The sequence below is a fragment of the Astatotilapia calliptera genome, chromosome 23 (genome assembly GCF_964374335.1).
Source record: "Astatotilapia calliptera chromosome 23, fAstCal68.1, whole genome shotgun sequence".
Lineage (NCBI taxonomy): Eukaryota > Metazoa > Chordata > Actinopteri > Cichliformes > Cichlidae > Astatotilapia > Astatotilapia calliptera.
The window spans coordinates 25,918,049-25,941,463 of NC_137443.1; the positions used below are offsets into that span (position 1 = coordinate 25,918,049).

The 23,415-nt window shown below is 40.8% G+C and overlaps 1 protein-coding gene across 3 annotated transcripts in view; it reads right to left on the bottom strand.

Annotated features, from left to right (window-relative positions):
• ahr1b (aryl hydrocarbon receptor 1b) overlaps window positions 1–23,415 on the bottom strand; it is a 65,557-nt gene that overhangs the window by 20,674 nt on the left and 21,468 nt on the right. For 2 of the 3 annotated variants that reach the window (XM_080297867.1, XM_080297869.1), the window contains 4 exons: window positions 23,015–23,130; window positions 11,502–11,591; window positions 8,487–8,610; window positions 1,077–1,213 (listed from right to left, as the gene is read on the bottom strand). In XM_080297867.1, the coding sequence (XP_080153993.1) occupies window positions 1,077–1,213; window positions 8,487–8,610; window positions 11,502–11,591; window positions 23,015–23,130 (467 nt within the window). The remainder of the gene's footprint in view (window positions 1–1,076; window positions 1,214–8,486; window positions 8,611–11,501; window positions 11,592–23,014; window positions 23,131–23,415) is intronic. The other variant, XM_080297868.1, reaches the window with a different exon arrangement.

The window sequence follows — 23,415 nt, forward strand, 5'->3', positions numbered from 1 at the left end:
GCAACCGGTAGACCGCGGCAGAAACCTGGCTTACTGCTCACGCAAATGCACGTGTGAGAGGGAAGACTGAGAGAAGCTGGTTCAAAACCCACCACAAGTCCTGCTGAAGTACCTTGGAGCAAGACAACCAACACCTTTAACTCTCTCCTGCATGTGCAAGCCTTCAGGTGTTTCATAGAACAATAATACATTTTTAATCAAATAGAAGAAGCTGCCCTCACCTCCGCTCCAATCTATATTTTTTATTTATTTATTAAAATATTATTTTTGTAACTTTTAACTTAAAAGCCCTAAAAATCTCCACCACTCAACCACATTATGCTTTTCTTGGTGGGAGCGGCAGTGGCCTGTCTGAAGCGTCCATTCTGACTGAGCAAGTTTTCCCCCAGAGCTGCTCTCACCTGCTGTGGGTGGTGGCGAGGATTAAGGGCATTTTTTTTCCCCACGACCCCGAGGTTCTCCTAAGGAGGATTATGGGAGTAAATGGTAGCTTCTGATCGCCGATGGTGATCGCCGAGGTGGCACGCCATACCGCCGGCAGTACAGTAGGGTGTAGCGGTGTGCAAAAGTCACAGCTCGGTGTAAACCTCACAGCTTGTTTTTAAGAACCAGCAGAAAAAACCCCAAAACTGTCCATAATTATTTCTGTGAAGATGCAGAATACTGCATAATAAGACTCTGTGGGCTGTCTGCTTGCAGTTATAGAAAAAAATAAAAGGAAAACTCTGCAAAGACAAATCTGCATCATTCGCATGACGAAATTAACAATTAAAGCACAAAAACTGTTTTTATGTACACCCTTAAGTAACAGGCCTCAAAACACATTTTTAACATATTTATTTAAAAATCCTTTCTGCAGCAGGAGGGTGGAGCACTCTATGAGGTCACACTTATCCATGAATAGAAAAAAATGCCTGAAAGTGAGTGTTTTCCAGTTATCTGAAACAGACTTTTGTTCACATTGAATATAAACATCTAACACTGGAATGAGGGAAAATAAAATCGAAGATGTTAACTTTTATCTGTTTCCTTGTTAAATTGTTAAAATCTAAAGAATAACGCAAAAAGCGTCTCACCAGGAAGCCGAAGGAATTGTCCAACAAACAGCGGAAGCGGCAGACGAAACTTCGCTCCAGGAAGGATGAGTTTTCAGGGGGCAGCTGTTCGGGATTGTAGCTCACCAGGCAGGAAGAGGTCGACACCGATTTCCCATCTGAGAACGATATTTTTAAATGATATTTTTACCGTGTGGGTATATATATATATACAGTCACTGTAACAAGAACGTACACCCTCTGTCTGTTCTAAGGTTTTTATCAGGACATAATCAAATAATCTTTTCTGTATGACTTTATCAGTCTCTCAGTGGATCCATTATGGCCCAGTCTCCATTCAGCACTTGAGTTCATTGAGTTTTGCAGGCTTTTGTTTATGCACAGCTCTTAACTGTGCAGCAAGCCCAAATCATCACCCCACCACCACTGTGTACTGTCGTTTCCAAGCGATTTCAAGTCCATCAATCTACACTGAGTGACTGTTCAACTAAGACTGATGTACCTCCATGGATGTGTGCTGTGAAATCAACTGTGAGTTGTGGTTTAGTGGCTGATGTGCAGTCTCCTGTGTGTTTTCTTTTGTGTGCATGCACTATAACATTTAGACCAACTCTCGAGAGGGTTTAGTCAAAGGTCACCTCTTCTGGCCTCTCCGTGACCTTGGTTCAGCAGAAACCAGCACATCTCCTCTCTCTCTCGACTGGATTTGATCTTTCAGCTCTACAGTTTTTACAGAAATAAACCATCTTCGGCCTTTCAGTGCTTCATAACAACACCATACTTAGCCAGTACATCCACAGCTGTAATAACATTTACACGAAAGTCTTTCTATATATATGTTATTTATGCTTGCCGGGAGATTTGTAATTCTAATTGGACCACAATTACCAAATGTAATTGGAGCCATTTGTAATCCAGTGTTAAGCCAATAGATATATAACTGAAGAAGCCGCATTTGGAGTGTGTTATGCGTTTCTGTTGCCACTAACTTGGCCTGATTATGAGCTATGATCTATGCTCAATGCCAAGCTTTTGTCATACTTTAATTAACGAAACTAAGAAAAAGGGACTATGTTGTAAGTTGTTTTATGAGTCTTTAATTTGAAATATCCCAATCAGAAATCCCTCATTTGATCTGACTTAATGTTAAGTGAGAGTCCTGATATTATGAGCCATATATAGTAAACTGAGAAAAATATCGTGTGAGCACAATACTCAAATAATGCTGATAGGTGTGGTTAGTTTTATGGGTGATTAACAAAAGTTACGCTGTTTTCTAAACACAGGCGCAGTCAGTTAATTTCATTAGCAAGTGCAAAAAATAAAACAATTAGTAAACTGTGTGTCATAAACATCAGTAAATCGGTCTGCATGTCTGATTTAAATATTCTCCTCCCTACAAATGCATTCAACAGGGTCAGTCGATGAAATTTCTGAGTTCCCACCTCTTGCATTCAATCTCATCACTGTGCATTCTTTCTAAATACACAAAGAACCCTGGTTGGGTTGGCACAACTTGTTTGGAAATTTGTTAGGCTAATGTTGGTTTCTGTTAGACAGAGGGAAAAAAAGAAAGATGTGTACATTACAGCCCAACTTATACATCGGACGATATTAGCTATTTGCTGATATGTCAGCTGATATGTCAGATAGTATCAGCATTTACAACGGCTGATAAATAAAAATTTAAAAAATTTAAAAGCGATGGGTAAAAACCCTGTAACTATCTTATGCATCATATATAGTCGTATTATCTTAGTAAATAATAAACAAAATAATTAAAAAACTTACATGTGACAAATATTAGGGAAAAGAATATTGGCCTATATTTTAAAATCACCAAATATCAGTATTGGTGTTAAAAATCCTATGCTGGCTCTAGTAAAGGATACATTTGTTGATGTTTGGGCTTTCACTTTACCTTTCCTTTTTTTTCATATTGTGTTTTATGTGTTGAGCTATTCTGCTTTATTTCAATCAATCCTAAAACTGTGGCAAATTTATGTCGGGCATAAACCGGTCCGTGGCGCAAAAAAGGTTGGAGACCGCTGATTAAGAGGACCTGAGGGAAGCTCGGAAAGCTAAGCAGAAGTTATTTGGAGAGTGACTGCCGTTGGTTGAAAAGAGAGTTTAAAGAAAAAAAAAAACTTCAGTGGTGTTGCACACTATTTTATATTATTTTTTTAAAGTCATTGTTAACCCTTTAAAGCCGGTCAGAGCAGCACGCTCCGTTTTGCGTAACTATTGTTAAATCCCTGTAGAACCTGAACCGTGTAAGCTAGCACAATAATTTGTTTTGCATATGAAACCGGAGGAGTTGTACTTACATCTGATGCCATCAGCTTGTCCTCGGTCACGGTTTCGTTCCACATATAGCTTTGCAAAAATTGCATAAAAAGCGCTTGCAGGAACAAAAACATAATATTCCAGAAACACGCTTTGCCGTTCCTATCAGCTGTTCGTAACACTTCCCACAGTGAAATGATGCACATGCTGTTTTCTTTGCAAATTTGCATCATAGGATTGTTTTTTGTTTTTCCTGCAGTATATAAAAATTGCTGTATCTCCAAAATAAAACTATGAAGACACTCAAAATAAATTTCCTGTGGTGGGAAACTATTTTTTGCAACTTTATTGTATTTAAAGTTTTGAGGGATAAACCTCTTAAATTTCTCCAAGTAGAAATATATGTAAACAAAACAAAAACGATTTTTAATTTTTTTGTAGTTTATTGCACTTTTTTGCAATTTATGTAATTACTATGGACTTAATGCATACATATTATTAAAATATGGGCTATAACAGTTGTATTGATGTATAGCAACTTGAAATGCTCCCACAAATGGCACTACAGCATGTAAAAAAAATAATATAAGCTCTGGTGGACTTGGTTCTATAGTAGGTCTTAAAGGGTTAAATAAATATCGTCAAATAATCGTGATCTCAATTTCAGTGAAAATAATCGTGATTATCATTTTTGCCATAATCGAGCAGCCCTAACTCAGTGGTCAGTCCCTGTCCTGAAATACCGAGGGTGTCCTCCCCGGCTCTCTGCACACAATTCTTAAATTATTTCACAGATAAAATTTCATCTCTTAAGTCTCCACACTCTTCAGTGGTGAGCCCTGTTTCCATCTCAGGATGTTTATCAACTTTTAATCAGTTTGAGCCATCACTCCCTACCCTTAAGCAAATAGACTCTGTGCACCTTAGCATATGCTACTTCCGGTGGGGAAACTCCTGTAGGGCGCTTCGTTTCCAGTGTGATACTCGCTCCTTGTTTACGGCCGTTTTTTCCAAAACAAGTCAACCAAATAGATGAATCAAGCTGCGATTTACATTTCTCGAGATGTCTTGGGCATTTACGGAATATATCTGTAGATGATTTTTATCCACCTGTCGATATTGTTCCCCCATGCCTCAGAGCAACAGAGAGAAAGGATTCAAGTTCTATATTTCTCAGTATTTGTAAACAGCGGCCCCTCGTTTATCGCGGGTGTTATGTTCTAAAAATAACCCGCGATAGATGAAATCCGCGAAGTAGCCAGCTTTATTTTTTACAATTATTATAGATATTTTAAAGCTGTAAAACCCCTCACTACACACTTTATACACTTTTCTCATACAGGCATGAACAGTTTCACACTTTTCTTTCTTGTTTAAACACTCTCAAAGTTCAAACCTTAGAAAAATAAGTCCAGTATTATAGAATGAAACCAAAGGTCAAACCCTGTTTTCAGGTCCAGAGCATGGGAATAGAGCAGCTGTGAGAGACTTCAACATTAATGAATCATTAATGAATCAGTGAATCAGAAGTCCAATTTTTTTGTGCGATGGTTAGCTTCCTCTGCCTTTTGGGTGCTACCGCAGGTGCCTTTGACGGTGTAAGACGTTTCGTCGACATTGTTGTTTGTTGGGGAAAAAACATACAGTACAGCACTTTAGAGTCACACTGCTAGCGATAGATGCAGCGATTCTGTACTGTACAGGAGAGACGGCACGGAGGAGATCGACAATGGTCTGCAGCCGATCAGGACGCAGAACAGAATGCGATGTGTAGAAAAAACCCCCCCAAAAAAACAAAGCATGAAAACTTGCTCAAAAAAAACTGTAAAAAAGCGAGGCCGCGAAAGTGAACCTGCGAGGGACCACTGTAATTTTGAAGGTAAGTGACAACATAACCTTCGTAAATACTAACGTATAGAAACCCTTACCAGCAATCTCGATTCATACTTATGTGCGATCTCATTTCCAAATTACAATGATTTAAAAAAAAAAAAAAAAAAAAAAGACGACGACGACTGTACCGCATTTTGATCCGGGACGTAATCTGCATGAAAACAAGCGCTCACTCTTCCTGCTCAACAAATGACAAGGGCGGGGCCTTATACCACGTGATACAGAAGCTGTGCCATGTGATGCTAAAATTAGCAGGGAAAAAACAACGGAGAGCACGTCAGGGATGACGAGAAAGTGACAGGAGAAAATCGGTCCCGGTCAACCACCCAAACATCAATAACGGGAACCTTATACAGCGCTTCCCTATACCCGTCGAACTCCCGCAGGCACAAAGAAATTACGGAGGCTATCACTTATCAACTGACCAAAGATATGGCTCCCATCAACACTGAGCAAAACGAGGGATTTAGGAAAATGATCAACACCCTAGACAAACGCTACACAGTGCCGTCCCGCAACTCTTTTTCTATTGTTGCACTACCTGCTCTATACACGCAGTGTCGAGCAACGGTGGAGACGGAATTTCAAGCAGTACAACATTTTGCGGCAACGGCAAAACGTGAGACATTTGTTGTTTTTATGTTTATTTATTGTTTTCATGTTCAGTCTCAACTGTTACGAAGTTGATGTGCAGTTAATAAGCGCAATAAATATTTATACTGGAAAAGAGAATCGTGAGAGAATCGTGATCTCAATTCTAAGCCAAAAAATCATGATTCTCATTTTATGCAAAATCGTGCAGCCCTACCAGCAATCATTCATTTATTTTTTTTGTGGCTTTTTTTCACGGTTTGTTGACATGCTGTGTAGGTGTGTACTTGACTAGCTGATATCGACATAACAGGGGAAACATCTGGCTTTGACTATTGTTCACCTGTAGTTTGAATGCTGAACATTTGCCTTTTTAAATCATAAGAACTGTCACTTTAGAGAGATGTGCTTCTTAATGCGAACGATGTGTCTTCTTTTGCAGTTTGTAATGCAGTTCTGCTTGTGTTGAGTGATGTAAACAACCGATCGATCTAAACTCTTTAAGCATCAAAATTGATCATTTGATTTTTTTTATGACACAGTAATGGTGAGCGTTCCCACCTTCTTATCTTTGTAACTTAACGCGATCTTTCTGTTTTCGTGTTTTGGACATTATTTTGGAGTACATCTTCGCAGTAGCGATTGACCGCAAAGTAAAGCTACCGGAAATATACAACCCTAAATCCGGAAGTTAGAGTTTTCTCGTGCACAGGGTCTATAGTTGAACAACTGAAAAATACCAATTCTGTACACGATATCCTCCCATCTCACATTAGCAAGGATGGTTTTAATGCAATTGGGCCTAGTATTCTATCTTTAATGAATTCATCATTGTTTTCGGGCTGTGTCCCATCAGCCTTTAAACATGCTGTAGTGCAGCCTGTCCTCAAAAAAAAAGGAGTCTTGATCATAATGACCCTGCGAATTATAGGCCAATTTCCAAACTCTGTTTGTCTTTCAACCACGTCATAGCACTGAAACAGCTCTGCTGAGAGTCCTTAATGATCTTCTCACTAATTGCCGGCTCAGGACGCTCCGCGGTCTTAGTTTTATTGGACTTGTCCTCAGCCTTTGACATGGTGGACCATAATATTCTACCAACGAAGCTAGAACATACAGTGGGCATTAGAGGTAACGCCCTTAACTGGTTTAAATCGTACCTTTCAAACAGGTCCTTCTCTGTGACTCTGGGTACCTGTTCTTCTTCTGTTGCATCTTCCTGCTGTGGTGTGCTCAAGGCTCTGTGTTGGGCCCCATATTGTTCTCACTGTATATACTACCTCTAGGCTCTATCTTTGAAAAATACAACATCTCATTTCATTGTTATGCTGATGATATACAAATTTACTTCCGGCTAACTGATGATGTCGCACTGTCACTGCACTGCTTCCTAGAGTGCATGAGAGAAGTCAAAGAATGGCTTTTGGGCAACTCCCTTATCCTAAACGAAAAGAAAACGGAGATTGTGGTGTTTGACAGTCATATCCCCCCGGGGCCAACTAGCTGGATCCCTTGCCACTTTCTTCTCTGACACTGTTAGCAATCTAGGTGTTCTGATGGATAGCTCTTTCAAATTCAATAAACAACTGTCCTCTGTAGTCAAATCTAGCTTTTACCAACTGTGTCTTATTTCTAAGGCTAAGCATTATATACCGCACAAGGATCTTAAAAGATTATTCATGCCTTTGTGACCTCTAGATTGGACTACTGTAATTCCCTCTGCTTCGGTCTCCAATCTGCCCTTCTCCATAGATTGCAGCTTGTCTAAAATGCTGCGGCACGCCTTTTGACTGGAACCAGAAGGTTTGCCTCTATCACCCCTGTCATTGCTGATTTGCACTGGCCCCCTATCAAATACCGTATTGAATTTAAAATATTGCTACTTACCTTTAAAATCCTAAACAATACTGCGCCTAGCTATCTGGTTGAACTCCTTAGACCATACACACCTGGGAGAGCCCTCAGATCATCAGCCCAATTACTCTTCGTACAGCCTAAATCTCGCCGTAAGACCATAGGTGACCATGCATTTTCCTTGGTTGCATCGAATTTGTGGAACAACCTTCCCATTGCTATTTGCACATCCGACTTCATCCAAACATTTAAATCACGACTAAAAACTCACTCATTTAACCTTGCTTTTCCGGTTAGTTAATGCATGTATCCTATACCTCACTCCAATACTATCTTCATTTTACTTAGTTACCATTGTATTTATCCCTTCACTTAATATCCATGTGTTTCTATTGGTTAGGATTTGATATTTATACCTTATTTAACTTTTATTCTTGCGTAATTAATGCTATTGACCTGCTAGCATATTCGGGACATTGTTAATGGTCTTTTATTATTGATGTTTTAATCTGCTGTACTATTGTGAAGCACTTTGGTGTACCCATGGTCTTTAAGTGTGCTATATAAATAAAAGTTGTTGTTTATTTAATCCCTGCTGTTATAATTTGGGTCACACAAGAATTTCAAAACTTAATAAATAAAGTTTCTCTTATCTCTTATCTTGTGACGGCTGCTCAGAGAAGTCCTTCCGGATCAGGTTTACTGCCTTGCTAACAAGAACACTCTCATTACTCTGGCCTAGACTTCGGTTTTATTTTACCCTCTCTACTCTAGTTTAGTGAACCAGACTGTCTCCGTGAAGCAGACCTGGAGGATCTGTTGGGGGTTCGAGGCTCACAGGGGGGTTGAGGGCCCAGTGCAGGTTCCTCTTGAATTCCTGCTGGTCATCAGTGTGGATCAGCTCAAACACACTCTGGTGCATCACATCAGTCTAAAAGGACAGAGAAGAAGAATTTAAAGGTCAGTCAAGGTGGAACACAAGTCAAATTTTAAGCCTAATTAACTTTTTTATTTTATACAGTAATGCAGACCAAAGACCCCATGAGTAAAGGTGGATGTTTTGGTGGAGCAGGCACTATCAGGAGGTACCCTGAGGTGCGCTTGATTTCGTTTGCCTTGAAGTGGAGCCAAGAGAAATCAAGTGTCACTGCGACTTTGCTTCAAAGAGCTGAATCTGAGCCAGAGACCTGCTGCGACTCCCATATCTGCTGTCCAGACCTGCCACGACCTGGCTTTGGACCCCAGTGAAACAACACTCCACCCTCCTCCCACTGTGGGAGGGGTCAGCGCGGGGTCACAGAGAGGAATGTTGACAGGTTGAAGTGTGACATGAAATGTGTTTCAAACATCAAACCAAGAGAAGGAGTTCATATCATACAGCCAATACTGCAGCTGATGAATGGATGTTACCTTCACTCTTATTATTTATCCTGTATACAAATATGTGAGAAAGCGGCTAAAAGAAATAATAAAACCAGAGAAAAACCAACGTTGTTTCTCTAGTTTATAGCAATGAACTACATTCACATTCAAAATATAATTACTTTGACCCAAAGATTTCCCAGCTAGAGTGTAATTATGACACTTCCCATGATAGTTAGCTACAGAAACTAAATTTTGTCTTTGGAAGTCACGAGGAATAACATGCCTGCGTGCAAAAATATTTAGAGTATGAGGATAAAATTCTGCATAGCATCATTAAAAATGAGTGAAGTTATAAAAAACAAAGCAAGTGATAATTCAGAAGGAGTCAGGTGGGAGGAACTGATCTTTCTGGAATAACCTGAGAGGATATGAAGATGACTGTTATTGTATTTCTTTGCGTTAGCCTGTCAGTTGGAGTTAACGGGTATCATGGTGGTGTTTATCGACTTTCTCTGATAAGCCAGACTTTCTGCTTCCGGCCTTTCACGCATCATGTGTCAGGGTATGGCTGCATGGGAGGTAAGAGATGGACTCAGCAGACAAAAACTCAAAATCCAGCTTTAATGCTGATTGTTCACAGGAACAACAAAAAAAGACCAAAACCTCTGCAGGGCTGAAACCAGGAAGAACAAGAACAAAGGTCAAGTGGAGACTCAGACAATAAACACACAGGGGAACGAAGCCCGGGGAAAACCGGTCGGGAATGAAACAAAGGAAGTTAAACTCAATACAGGGCACATGAGTCGAGAGACTACCAAAATAAAATAGCAAATAACTATACATCCAGATAAGATCGGATATACAATTTGACACAACTAAACAAGAGCTAATCAACCTAAAGTGATTTAAACTAGAGACAAAATAGGGAACCAGTACCAGGGATTAAACTGATAAAAAGAAAGTAGAAACAAACAGTGAGGAGATCAGGCACAAGAATATTAACAGCACCAGAACAAAATTAGAAACCAAAATTTAAAAAACAAAAAAACAAAACAAAACTTCACAAACACATGATAAAAACCCCAGGACTGATTCTATCTGATAAGTCAGAGGATCCTCTTTTTATTTTGCTTTTATTTTATAAGAGCAGAAACTTGTCTAACACCCTCTGTGAAGTGAGCTTCGATTTCTTCCTTCAGGACGTGGGAGTACAGTCCTGTAGCTTTGTGGTTTTATATCTCACAGGATGGGGTATGGATTTACTTCTCTATTATGTTGGATCATGCTTATCTGTTGATGACTCACCGTCTGTGAACCAAATCTACTTATAAGTACAAATAAAGTAACCTGAACCTAAGACTGCTCCTGAGCACATGGGGGTTAACTTTGGCAGGCCCTGGAGCGAGATATTTCATTCTCTCTGCTAATTAAACCTCAATTGTCTGCACTCCTTCATAACTTGTGTCGCTGGTTTTATTAAGCCCAATGGTTGTCCTGTCACATTGTGTTGTGCATGTTATGTAGGAAAACAAATCCTCCTCGTGTCCCTCAGCTGTGTTGCTTAATCGTGCGATTGGGGTCTCCTGGGTGTCACCCTACGTTGGCTTGTTTCCAAACACTGCACGTGAGCAGGAACGGCAGCTTCACCCCGGATTTGAGCTTGTTTGGTAAACGCAAAGTGACGGGCCTCAGGTGGATGGGGAAGTGAGGGGTGAAAGGTCACGTTCACACCCCGATCCGTGTGTGTTTGTTTACAGTATGCTCACATACACTGTGTGAATATCTAAACCTGCAGGCCAGATTTAGACGCAGATAGAAAGACTTTGGGTAATTTGATAATCGCGTTGTCCAGAATGAGATTAGACTGGACGCAGTGTCGCCTCGTCGTGAAGCCAATTGGATTAAACCTCCCGTTACATATGTGCGCTTCCTTCAATCCTCTTGCTGCTCTCGCAATCTACTTCATCTCAAGAAAATAACCAAAGGCAAAAAGAGCAGGAATGACCAAACGAGTGGACAACATGGGTCACTCAGATCCTCATCCAAATTTCCACCAAACTCCAGCATCTTCACTCCAGGGCCTGTCCTACTTCTTGCAGGGATTCTGCTTTGCTGTGTACCTTTATCTGAGTCGAAGCTCCAAATGGTTCATTCTTCAAATCTGTGCTTTGATAAATAAAATTCATTTTTTTGAATTTGAGGATGTGTTTTATAAGGTTCTGTAGTATCTTTGTATACAATGCTGATAAACCCAGCGTCCACATAAAAAGCAAAATAAAGACATAGAAACCTCTTGAGGTATACTTTTTTTTACTTTGCCATCACATTCTTAAGAGACTGATACCATTAGCTAGAAACAAGGAGACACAACACTCTGTCTTCTTGCTGTAACCATAACAACATCATGTAATCCAAAGTCTGACCTCGGTTTAATCATCAGTTGTAGGAATTCGTTACCTGATGGAAGCCGAGGTAATCCTGGATGGTGTGAGAGCAGAAGAAGATGATCCCCTCAGCCGTGACCACCAGAACGAAGCCGTTAAGGGCCTGTGGAGAGAAAACCTGACGATTGTATCATCTCACTGATGGTGATCACGTTTGTGATGTGACCTGATAAAACAGGAATGGGTCAGCGAGGTAAGTTTTGGATAAGTTTAACATACTCAAGATGCTGACATTCTTATGAAGCCACCGAAAAATATTGTAAAAAACAACTTTCATCCAGCATCTGATATTCCAACATGATCTCAGCCAACAGTGTTCAACAGTATAACTAAATATATGAATGAGTTACAAACAACAACCCCACCACCCGGACTCCATACAGCTACCATGTAGTGCAGTCTATCTACAGAGTTCAAAGTTGGACATTTTAAATGCGACAGAGTCACTTTTGTAGGCAGCCTCTAGTGGCCACTAGAAGAAAGGCAGTTTTAGGTACAGACACTGCAGCTTATTTAAATCTTTCGCCTTCACATGTGCTACCCTTAGTGTAAAAAAGATTACCTGAGAGTCCCACACTCGTCTCGCTCATGGCCTAACCCACCATCGCCCAAGGACACCGTGTGTGGAACTGAGACACTCCAATAGCTTTTACAAAACTGCTTCATTTTGCACTCTGAGACTAAGAACGACCTCCCTTTTGTTCTGTAATTATATGGAATAATCTCAGCAGAAAAGCTGCTTTCTAGAAATTTCATAAATTACATTTACAATGTCATTTAGCTGGAGGTAAAAGACAGAGCAAATTAAGACTTCTGAATCTCAAACTCCAGCTCTGATTAGTTCATAGAGGACCAAGAAGAGTAAAGGCTGCAAAACAAGAGCGAGCAGAGAGGAAACAAGCAGGGATGAGACTTCTCCCCGGGGCCTAGAGAGAGGCTGGAGAGGAGAGGATGTCAGTTCAAAGAGAAGTCATGTGGCGGAGGAGGAGGTTGGAGGAGAAGGAGGTCACTACTGAATGACTAACACCTCCATCATTGCTCCTCCTCTCCCTCCTCAGAGCCCCAGGGCACCGTGAGGAGGTGATGACACGGTGTCCCGACGCTGCCGAGAGTCACAGCGGCATGCTGCCAGCATCCGCCCGCACCTCTCCGATGAGGACCAAGATGCTTGCGACCTCCGTAGACGCAAAGTCTTTATATGAACGGACACGCATGCAGCAGACGTCCCCGGGTTTCTAAGACTTGGATCACTGCTGCTGGGCCAAAACTCAATGTTTGCTTTTGAAACCTCTTTGAAAATCCATTGCAAGATGTCAAAAATGCATTAGCATCAGGCCCGGAACGAGACAGGGTCTCTCAGCTGCTGAATAATTCACACTGTGGAGGCAAGTGGGAAGTGGGGGGTCTCACTTGAGGAGGGGGCTGCCAGCAACCCAAACTCTGATTTCTTCTAATAAAACCTTCATCCACCCAACTGTCAGTTCTGCTTCCCTGTAATCAGCTCACAGTTGATCATTATTTTTGCTTTAAAGACTGTCCTTTTAATTATACTGCCCCCTTGTCATTTTTACAACTACCGAGTGCCCTAATCCTTTTAAAAAATGTATTCTACATTTGTAGAATACATTACATTGTATTATACAAACTGTGAATGTATTGCTAACTACAGGTTTAAAATAAATGCACTGGTCTACAGTTTAGACTCACAACGATCAGCTGCAGGTATATTAGCGACAGATAAAGAGGGACGGCTGCAATTTTTACCAGGAATGTGTAAAAATTCCCCTTTCAAACTAAGAGCAAAGATATTTCCCACGAGTAATAAATAATAATAATAATAATAATAATAATAATAATAATAATAGTACAGCAGCTGCCAAACATAATTGGATTACAAACTTGAGTCCAGCTTAAGTGTGGGAAACCAGTAAGTGTAGTTTTAACTATTCACTTTTATCATATGGATGTACAGTTTTTACTTATTTTCTGTCATGTATCACATGTTCCAGAGCTGCTCAGAATTCAAATGATGAGGTCAGTATATGCACAAATAATCCCCCTAAGACAAAAACTCGGGATTCAGAATGCTCTAAACCCTCAGTCTTCCCTAGGGCTGCTCGATTATGGCAAAAATGATAATCACGATTATTTTCACTGAAATTGAGATCTCGATTATTTGACGATATTTATTTAACCCTTTAAAGCCAGAGCTTATATTATATTTTTACATGCTGTAGTGCCATTTGTGGGAGCATTTCAAGTTGCTATATAACTGTTATAGCCCATATTTTAATAATATGTATGCATTAAGGCCATAGTAACTACATTAATTGCAAAAAAGTGCAATAAACTACAAGAAAATTGAAAATCGTTTTTGTTTTTTTACATATATTTCTACTTGGAGAAATTTAAGAGGTTTATCCCTCAAAACTTTAAATACCAAAAAGTTGCAAAAAATAGTTTACAACAACAGGAAATTTATTTTGAGTGTCTTCATAGTTTTATTTTGGAGATACACCAATTTTTATATACACTGCAGGAAAAACAAAAAAACAATCCTATGATGCAAATTTGCAAAGAAAACAGCAGGTGCATCAAAATAAACTATTTCCAGCTGTGCAATTTGAGTTCTAAGCATCCCAGAAACTATTCAGAAAAGTCAAACATGACCAGTATAGGTTTTTAAGGCCTACAAGTAGAAAACTACATTTCCGCAAAAATGACATCACTTCCGGTTTCGGCCAGGAAATGGCGGACATGTGATAGTTCGGGCTGACGACTTTTTCAATGTGGGAAGTGTTACGAACAGCTGATCGGATCGGCAAAGCGTGTTTCTGGAATATTATGTTTTTGTTCCTGCAAGCGCTTTTTATGCAGTTTTTGCAAAGCTTTATGTGGAAGGAAACCGTGACCGAGGACAAGCTGATGGCATAAGTTGTAAGTACAACTCCTCCGGTTTCATATGCAAACAAATTATTGCGCTAGCTTACGCGGTTCAGGTTCTACAGGGATTTAAAAATAGTTACACAAAACGGAGCGTGCTGCTCTGACCGGCTTTAAAGGGTTAACAATGACTTTAAAAAATAATATAAAATAGTGTGCAACACCACTGAAGTTTTTTTTTTTTTTACCTCTCTTTTCAACCAACAGCAGTCACTCTCCTCTCCAAATAACTTCTGCTTAGCTTTCCGAGCTTCCCTTGGGTCCTCTTAATCAGCGGTCTCCAACCTTTTTTGCGCCACGGACCGGTTTATGCCCAACAATATTTTCACGGACCGGCCTTTAATGTGTCGCGGATAAATGAAGGAGGGGCTAATAATCGGCTCAGTCATTTTTAATGATCGTTGAAAGCCCAGATCGTAATCGTGATTAAAATTCGATTAATTGAGCAGCCGTAGTCTCCCCTAGTTTTTCTAATCTTGGTTCTTTATGATGTCATAGGGAGCAGATTTCCTTACTGGCTGTGGAGGTTCTCAGTCATCCAGGTCATGGTGATCTAAGGAGCTTGGAAAGAAAAGTGACTGGACTTCTTTAATCAGGTATCTGAGGCCTGGTGGGAGTCAAGAAGGTCGTTGACCCACTTTTGATCATGTCCCTAATATGATATCCCTAATATCGTCATCTCAGGTACAGAAGTCCCATGCACCTGCTGTTCAAATGGGCCTGTTTGTGAGGGACAGCCAATCAGAAGAAAACTTGCTTAAAGGGGAGGAGCTAAAAAAGCTCACTTCAGAAGAGGAACTGAAAGGCTCCGAATAATAAGGATTATTTTGAGCTGTGAATGAGGAGAAATGAGGAGAATACACCTGTTAAAAAAACAGATGTTAAAATATTAAACAGAATAAAATCTGTATCTGTGCAAAATGTGCAAACACACACACACGCACAGTACACAGTGGAGTGGCACACATGTTCTGTGTATAAATATTTACAGTAGCTTCTTCTGTCTGCAGGTCGGGCTCTGTCTCCAGAGACTGAGACAGAGTGTGTTTGCATGTGTGTTCGTGTTATAAATGTTTGTGCGTTCCCTGAAAGACGACAACCCAGTGGCAGCAAGCAGTGCCAACAAAACACAGGAGAACTGTGTGTGTGTGTGTGTGTGTCTACTCCAGCCTCAAAGACGAATTTAAAGCTTCGCCTTGTCTAATCCGACCCTCTCCTCTTCCTGTTCTGTGCAGAGTGCTCTGAGTCGGCTGTCAGTCCTCTTTATCTCTGCTCCCGCACACACAATCAGCACTGGGCTGTGTGTGTGTTAGATTCAGGGCTATACTGTGAAACATCCAAGAATACTTTAAATGCTTTTAGTTTATTTCCACCAACACACTTTGTTCGTCTTCACTTCAATAATAGATGCCCTCACCGGATCTGTATAATTCATGGACTGCTGTCTGTAAAAGAGAGCAGTTGAAGGCAGGAGGGTTCAGCCTTCCTCTTCATTCCTGCTGCTCACCGAGCCCTTGGGATCAATGCATTTATCAATAAACAGATTGAGGTCGGTGAACTCTGTGTTAAAGTCTGTCTCTAAAATTATCTGCATTTTATAACTGGTCAATTCAGACTTTTATTCTGAGCGCCCTCTATGGGCTATATACCAGTACCAAAGACACTGAATAAAAATGTCAGCCATCTACCAGAATGACCTCCAAACATTGTCTTTTCTTGAGGTCTAGTTTCGGCTGTTTTGCTGAATCAAAAGTTTTGCTGACACTGAAGAGGTACATTTCAGGTATGTCCTGTTATATAATGTGTGGACTACATTGCCGAACTTGCTAGCAGAAGAAGGTTTATGTTTCACATCATCCTTTAATCGACTGGAAAATGAAACAAACAAAATGGAAAGAAGAGCCATGATGCCACCTACCAAGGGCTGGCCGATATGGCCTAAATTCCATATCGCGGTTAAATTTGAAGCATGTGCGGTAACAGGGCTCTAGAGTGCGACCAATTTGGTCGCAAATGCGACCACATTTTTCAGTGGTGCAACTAAAAAAAAAAATTTGGTTGCACCTGTGCGACCAAATGTTCGGGTAGCAAAAAAAAAAAAAAAAAAAATCTGCAACCTTCTCTGTGGTCAACAACAGACACACATTATGCCCCTGTCGTGGACTAAACCAATCAGAGATAGTCAGGGGCGGGACCTCTCTGATTGGCCGTGGTCCAGTTGAAAGTGCAGGTGGAAGTGGGAGGTGAGTAGCTTGAATAAAGCGATATCAATTAATTAAATCCTGAATCGACTTTTAAATATAACTGTGTTTTGCCAGAAACGCCAGATTCTCAGATTAAAGCTCACAAAACCATTTCAACAACAACCAAACAGCAAATGAGAGCAGGTACACGGATTCCACACAAAGACGTAAACACAGAACGGACCGACGCATCAGAATCAACTTTGTCTTTCTCGGCTTTCTCACCCGACGGCCCGTAGACGGACACGCTGTCGGAGCTTAGCGGTTCTGATGCGTCCGGTCCGCGCTGTGATTACGTCTTTTTGCGCTGATTCTGAGCTGCAGGTTTTGTCTCTCTCCAACCAAAATTCACCGAGCCAGCAGCAAAAGAAGCAGCAAACTGCGCTTCACATTTGATCAATGTCGTCATGAATTTTGCTGTTTTGCTTCCACGACTATTAAAATCACACTTCATGTACAGCTCTCTCTCTATCTCTCTCTGTACTTCAAGAACAGTTTCCCGTCTCCAATCTCTGTTTTCTGTATTATTCATTCGCTTATTACCCACCAGTCTACCGTTGTTTACAGCGCTGTGGCTGCTGTCTTTTTCTTTTTTTCACTTAAATGACCTCGGACAAGAAAGCCTATTTTTTCTGTTGTTCAATACTGAAGAAATTTAAACTTTATATGCAGAACATTGTAGAATATTTTTAAGGTTATCTGCTATAAAAAGCCAGACCAGGAAAATCTCCTTCATGTTTTTCTGTTTTATTCTCAGTTACTTTCACTCAAAGGCATCTGCTGTGATGTTCACAATTCTGATGAAGTCAGTATTGATAAATGATCAGAATTATAATATTTCTGACTGTCTGAGGCTAAGTTGAATTGAATCGGGACTTTGAAAACCGGAATCGAATGGATTATAGAAATCAGTGATGATACCCAGCCCTAGTGAGCAGCCTAGGCACGACAGAAGTGGATGTAGCTGTAATAGGAAAAGAACTATTGCTAACTTTTCTGTTAAGTTAAGGCCTGATCCTTCTGAAATTCATAGCCAGTGCTCTGACACGGTGTCATCAATCTTTGAATGCTGAAAAAGCACAGTGTATCCAGAAAAACACATTATATTATATAAATTATTATAAAATTTGTGTGCACCTAACTTTTGTGCCGGTACGCCTAACTTTTTAAAGTTAGACGTACCGGTACGCCCATGGCAAAAAGTACGTCTAGAGCCCTGGGTAACGATATATATCGCGATATATTCTTTTCTTCTGTATACCGTATCTTCTGCACTATAAGGCGCACTTCAAATCCTATAATCTGGTGCGCCTTATGTATGAATTCTGGTTGTGCTTACTGACCTCAAACTGATTTTATGTGGTACACAGTGCTCAAAAATCTGTCAAAAAATGTTTAAGTACGACTTTCGTAAGGTACGAAGCCACACCGCTTGATAGATTGTCGGAGCATTATGGCTACTGTAGTCAGGAGCCTCGCAGAGTAATCTGGGTCCAAAACTCTGTCCACAACACTCCCAAAGTCAAACGAACACTGCGCCATCACTGAGAGTTAAAAACTGTCTAAATACTTTCATCTTTAATAAAATGATCAGCGTCCTGCTTTATCAGGTGTAACAATCAAGTTTAACATCAGGCTTCCGTGAAAACAGAATTTAGAAGCTAGCAGGAAGTTAGCTTGCTAGTTTCCACCCAAACATCATAAAGCATGTTCTGACTGAGAGATTTCTGAAAAATTTAAACATACAGCTCTGCCATCGCTTCCAACATAAATGAAGACAGAAAACTACACAGCAGTGACTTTTATAGAGTTGCTGAAGTTGGACTAGCTGGTATATAATGATGTGCTATGTGATCGCTAGCGACACAGCTATGTTAGCATAACATTAACGCAGTGAAGCTGGAGGATGAATGCCAAACTTTTTTCCACTCGATAAAAGTTAACGCAAGGGTTCCTGATGGTTAGGGACAAATCGCATGGCAGGATGCTGTAAATGGATCAAACTTCAGTCAGGAGAACAACTGAGATAATCCATCCACAATACGAGGTTAGTCATTAATAACTGCAACAACAAGGGAATAGAGCAGCTGCGAGAGAATTTGATATTAATGAATCAATGGTATGGAAGTGGAAGAAGCTCAGTTTTTGGCTTTCCTCATATTTCAAAACGTACTTCATCTCTTTGCTATTACTGTTGCCCGGCATAATTTCCAGATGATATTGCTTGCAGCCGCTGCAATGCTTTAGACCAAAACAGGCACAGCTTGATGACATCATCAACATGCGGTATAGTCAAAATCTCTACCGTTGGCCAAATTCATATCGTTTCTACCGTATACCATTTATACCGCCCACCCCTACACCTACTACTACTGTATTTACCATTAAACACCTTTCAGTTGCTTATTTGCAAAGAATCGCCACAACAGATGGAATTACACAGCTTTCACAGTAATTTGTGTCTCCTCCTGCTCTAAAACTGATTATATTTTTAGGTGAATATGTTAACCACAACTCTATGGAGCCACATAAAGGTACTGTAATACAGTTCATAGGTTTATAAGGCGACACCGTCCCGGATGGTCAAGATTGGCATGCAATAAATGAGAAGTCAATCAAATGTCTTTGGATTAGGAAAAACAGCTAAATGTGCATTTAATCTCTTCTCTGCAATAATCTTATCAATTGTTTTTGCATTCAAAAAGACAGGCATGATGGACTAACAAGTGTCTAACAACAGTTTAGTCTTTGCGATCATAAAGCAGGATTGTCACTATGACAAACACTCGGAATAACGCTTTTTGGAACAAGAAAGTGGATGGTTTGAGGAAAGAGTACAGGAAGTCATCTGGAATGACCACAGGTTATAGTCCACAACTATCAGCCAGCTATCAGCCACCTGTAACACAGTCCTGAGAGTCCAAAAAAGACCATTTAACTAACATTCACACCTCAATCTCAGTAACCTTAATGATTCATGGGATTACAGGGTGGGGCAACAACTCACAAACATCCCCTGACATGTCCTAGAGTGTCTGGGCCCCCGTCAAGGCGACAGTCCTTGGGATAGGGAATTGAGTTCGAAAATGTGACCTTATTTCCGGGATACAACCACAAAGGATTGTAGGTAAAAGAGGCTAGCGTGCACGGGCTATTACAAGACAACAGTCACACAGAGATAAACAGACACAAAGAATGGCAAGAAGCTGTTGTATTATTAACTGCCATAGCCGGCTGCATGATAGCCATGGGAAGCCGACGGGTAAAGAGATCGTTTTTTGTCGGATTCCTTCGTGGAAGAAATATGTTCAAGTCATGTTTCTGAAGTCCCGAAGAGGCGATGGATGGCCTGGATTGCGGGGTAAGTCCCGAGCCACACCGTGCTACAACAAATCTCTTTCACTGGAAAGAACAATGACTGTTACTGCCCCCTCTCTCTTCCAGTACTCCGGAGCGAAGAGACAGACAGGACGTCTGGGGACGCCGCCGGGTTTTCTTTGCTCCGCTCCGATTTTAGTGGATTTTAATGTGTGGCTGACGCCACTGCTCGCATGGGTCTAACCTTTTCACTCCTTTGATTTTTTTCCTCGTACCTTTTTTTTGCCTTTCGTCAAGTCTGTCTTTGTACAGACCTGCCGTGTTCTCCTTCGTTTTGTACATAACTGTTTTGGTAAATGGTAAATGGCCTGTATTTATATAGCGCTTTACTAGTCCCTAAGGACCCCAAAGCGCTTTACATATCCAGTCATCCACCCATTCACACACACATTCACACACTGGTGATGGCAAGCTACATTGTAGCCACAGCCACCCTGGGGCGCACTGACAGAGGCAAGGCTGCCGGACACTGGTGCCACCGGGCCCTCTGACCACCACCAGTAGGCAACGGGTGAAGTGTCTTGCCCAAGGACACAACGACCGAGCAACCGGCAACCTTCTGATTACAAGGCGAACTTCCAACTCTTGAGCCACGATTGTTTTGGGGGCAAATAAAATGCAAGTAGGGATTAAAACAGCACAATGAATGGTTACCGGTGCTGGAAATGCTAGCGCTTGATGCAGTGTTTTGATTTTGCTGCCGCTCGTACCTACAATGCAAGGCGCACATGTCACGTGAACTAAAAAGAAACATCTTTAAAACTTAACGAAGTCCAGGTGCCTTCGACTCCAGCACTTTAGACCACCAGGATCTGGATGACTGAAAGCATCCAGACATGTTTTCCTGTATTTTAATTTTATCATTAATTATTTAAAATAGTGTAAAACTTCCCAAAATGAACTAAATCTATAAAGAGATTGTAAAGAAACAACTTCTATGACTTTATATCCTTTGTTGTGTTTACAAGATATCCTGTTCAAGTCACACTAGGCCTGGACTGTGCTGTCATGCAATACCAAATTTGACCAGAAGACAGTGCAGTGAGTCAGTGTTTATTTAACCGGGTCGGTTTGTTTTCGGCATCTTCCCGCCCAATAGTGGCAATGGGCATTTGTCTCTGCCCATTCTGCCATTCAACAAAAGCCTTTATTGAGAATAATTTAACCCTCATCCTCCATCTTTCCTGTGGTAATGTGCTTGTGTTAGCCTAACCATAGCACTGTAGCTAGCCACTAGCTAGCACACTACTATATATAAACTAGCCCAACTTCACTAACTTTCCAAAAGTCGCTGTTATTTAGTTTTCTGTCTTTGTTTACACCCAACATTATAGAAATGCTGTGTTTTGTTTTAGTGCTAAGTTCTATCTCGTACGTCTTCTCTTTCATTGATGTCTGGATGTTAATCTTCTGGTCAAACTTTAACACTGACCATTTTATTGGAGGTAAAAATACCTGGACCATTTTTAGCTATTAGTGGTGTCTGAGTGTTTGTTTACTTTTGGGAAGTGAAGGAACCTTTGGACCTGGAAATATTTACGAATTTTCCCGAAACACTGAGGTAAGTTGATGTTATGGAGCAGTATTATTAATTTTCAGTGTCTGTGTTCACCTTAAGTATCCTGAGCCCCCTATTTTTTATATACATATATTTTTTAAATAACTTTACCAAGTGTAGGGAGTAATAACAGCAAAAGTGTGAGATGGAAGTCATGTTCGGTTAAACAACAGCTCACTGTGGCAAAGTGAAACTCTCGAGTGCACATTCAAAGGGGAGATGTCACCGCTGTAAGTCAAGGAAAACAAGCCATTTGTCTCCGCGTCCTGCTGTGCAGAGCAGCCTCTCCTCCATCACAAGGTTTCCACTGACCTTATAAACCACTAAGTGTGGACACTCTCTGCATGATGCAGCGAAAAAAGCCACAAACTGAGAGCCTCAGAGGCACACAGTTAGCAGTGACACCGGTGAAAAAGACTAGTCGAGCTTTAAAAACCATGTTGAGAAACACATCTGTTTCTTCTACAGTTATTAGATGGTTTTAGAGGTTGGCCGGATTGATCCAAATATCAATACCAACGATGGTATTGGTACTGAATCGATAAGGTTATGAATAAATTTAGGTGTAAATTTTACCACAAGAGGGTTTGGCTCAACTTAAAAGTGACCCTTAAAAGTTCCCTTATCATCAATCATGCTTTTCTTTCTTCCTTTTATTTGATTCCACTGAAATTTTGAATTCATTGTGAACTCTGCATGGCTCCTGCTTAAGTAGCTGCTTAAGTAGCTGATTTGCTGAGAACTTACTCCATGTGACTGGGGCTATTTAGCTGTTCTACACCTTTAAATTTCATATCCACAGACCAACTTTTAGGCAGTAGCTCCTAAAGTTTGGAACAGCTGTTTTCCATCTGATAGGTTGGCCATAACACTGGTTTTGCTTTTAATTGCGCGATGAAGGAGAATCTATGTTGTAAAGACATAAACTTCACATGATCTCTAAAAACTTCAGGCCATCTGAGCACCCAAGTCTGAGGCGTTTTCCGGGAATGGTGACGCTATTTTGTCTATTTTGATATCTTATCTTTAAAATAATCTTCTCTAGAGCAGGTTAGGTCTGCAGCTTCAGAAGTGTGCCTGAGAACTCAGGCTTAAACCTGAAGTCTGAGTGCAGGTTTCAATTCAATTCAATTTTATTTATATAGCGCCAAATCACAACAACAGTCGCCTCAAGGCACTTTATATTGTAGACCCTACAATGATACATACAGAGAAAAACCCAACAATCCAGGCTTCTGGATTTTTTTTTGGAAGAATTCTATAACATTACAAGACTGGTAAAATTGGGAGTTATTGTCTTCACGTTCTCAAGAAAATACCACAACCTGAACTGGGCTTTATTGGAGCAAAGTGCAATAAAATAGATGGATGTCAGCAGGTAAAACATGTCTGGCTCTCACCCACCTGAAGAAGCAGCTCCCCCTCGGGTATCTGGATCTCTGTAGCTCCCGTCGTCTTGCTGGCATTGTTGTGATCACTGCTCCTGTTCGTGCCACTGGATAGCCGGTTCTTCAATGCCACTGCAGAACCAAAGGGGACAAGTTAGTGATGACCAGCAAAGGTCCGGGTAAACCAGCTCCGAGTAATTCAGGAACAAAAATGGAAAAAAATGTTTTGCGTTTGAATTTATCCTTTGCAGCTGCATCCCGTAGTGAAGAAGCCGGAGGGTTTTCAGAAGCTTTGTTTTAAGATATTTTGACAGGAAGGCCAGTGGGAATAACAGCTTTACAGAAAGAGACAGAGAGTGACAGAGGGGGATTTCAGGACACAGCATAGAGGGAGTAACACCTTAAATGAAGGTGTGA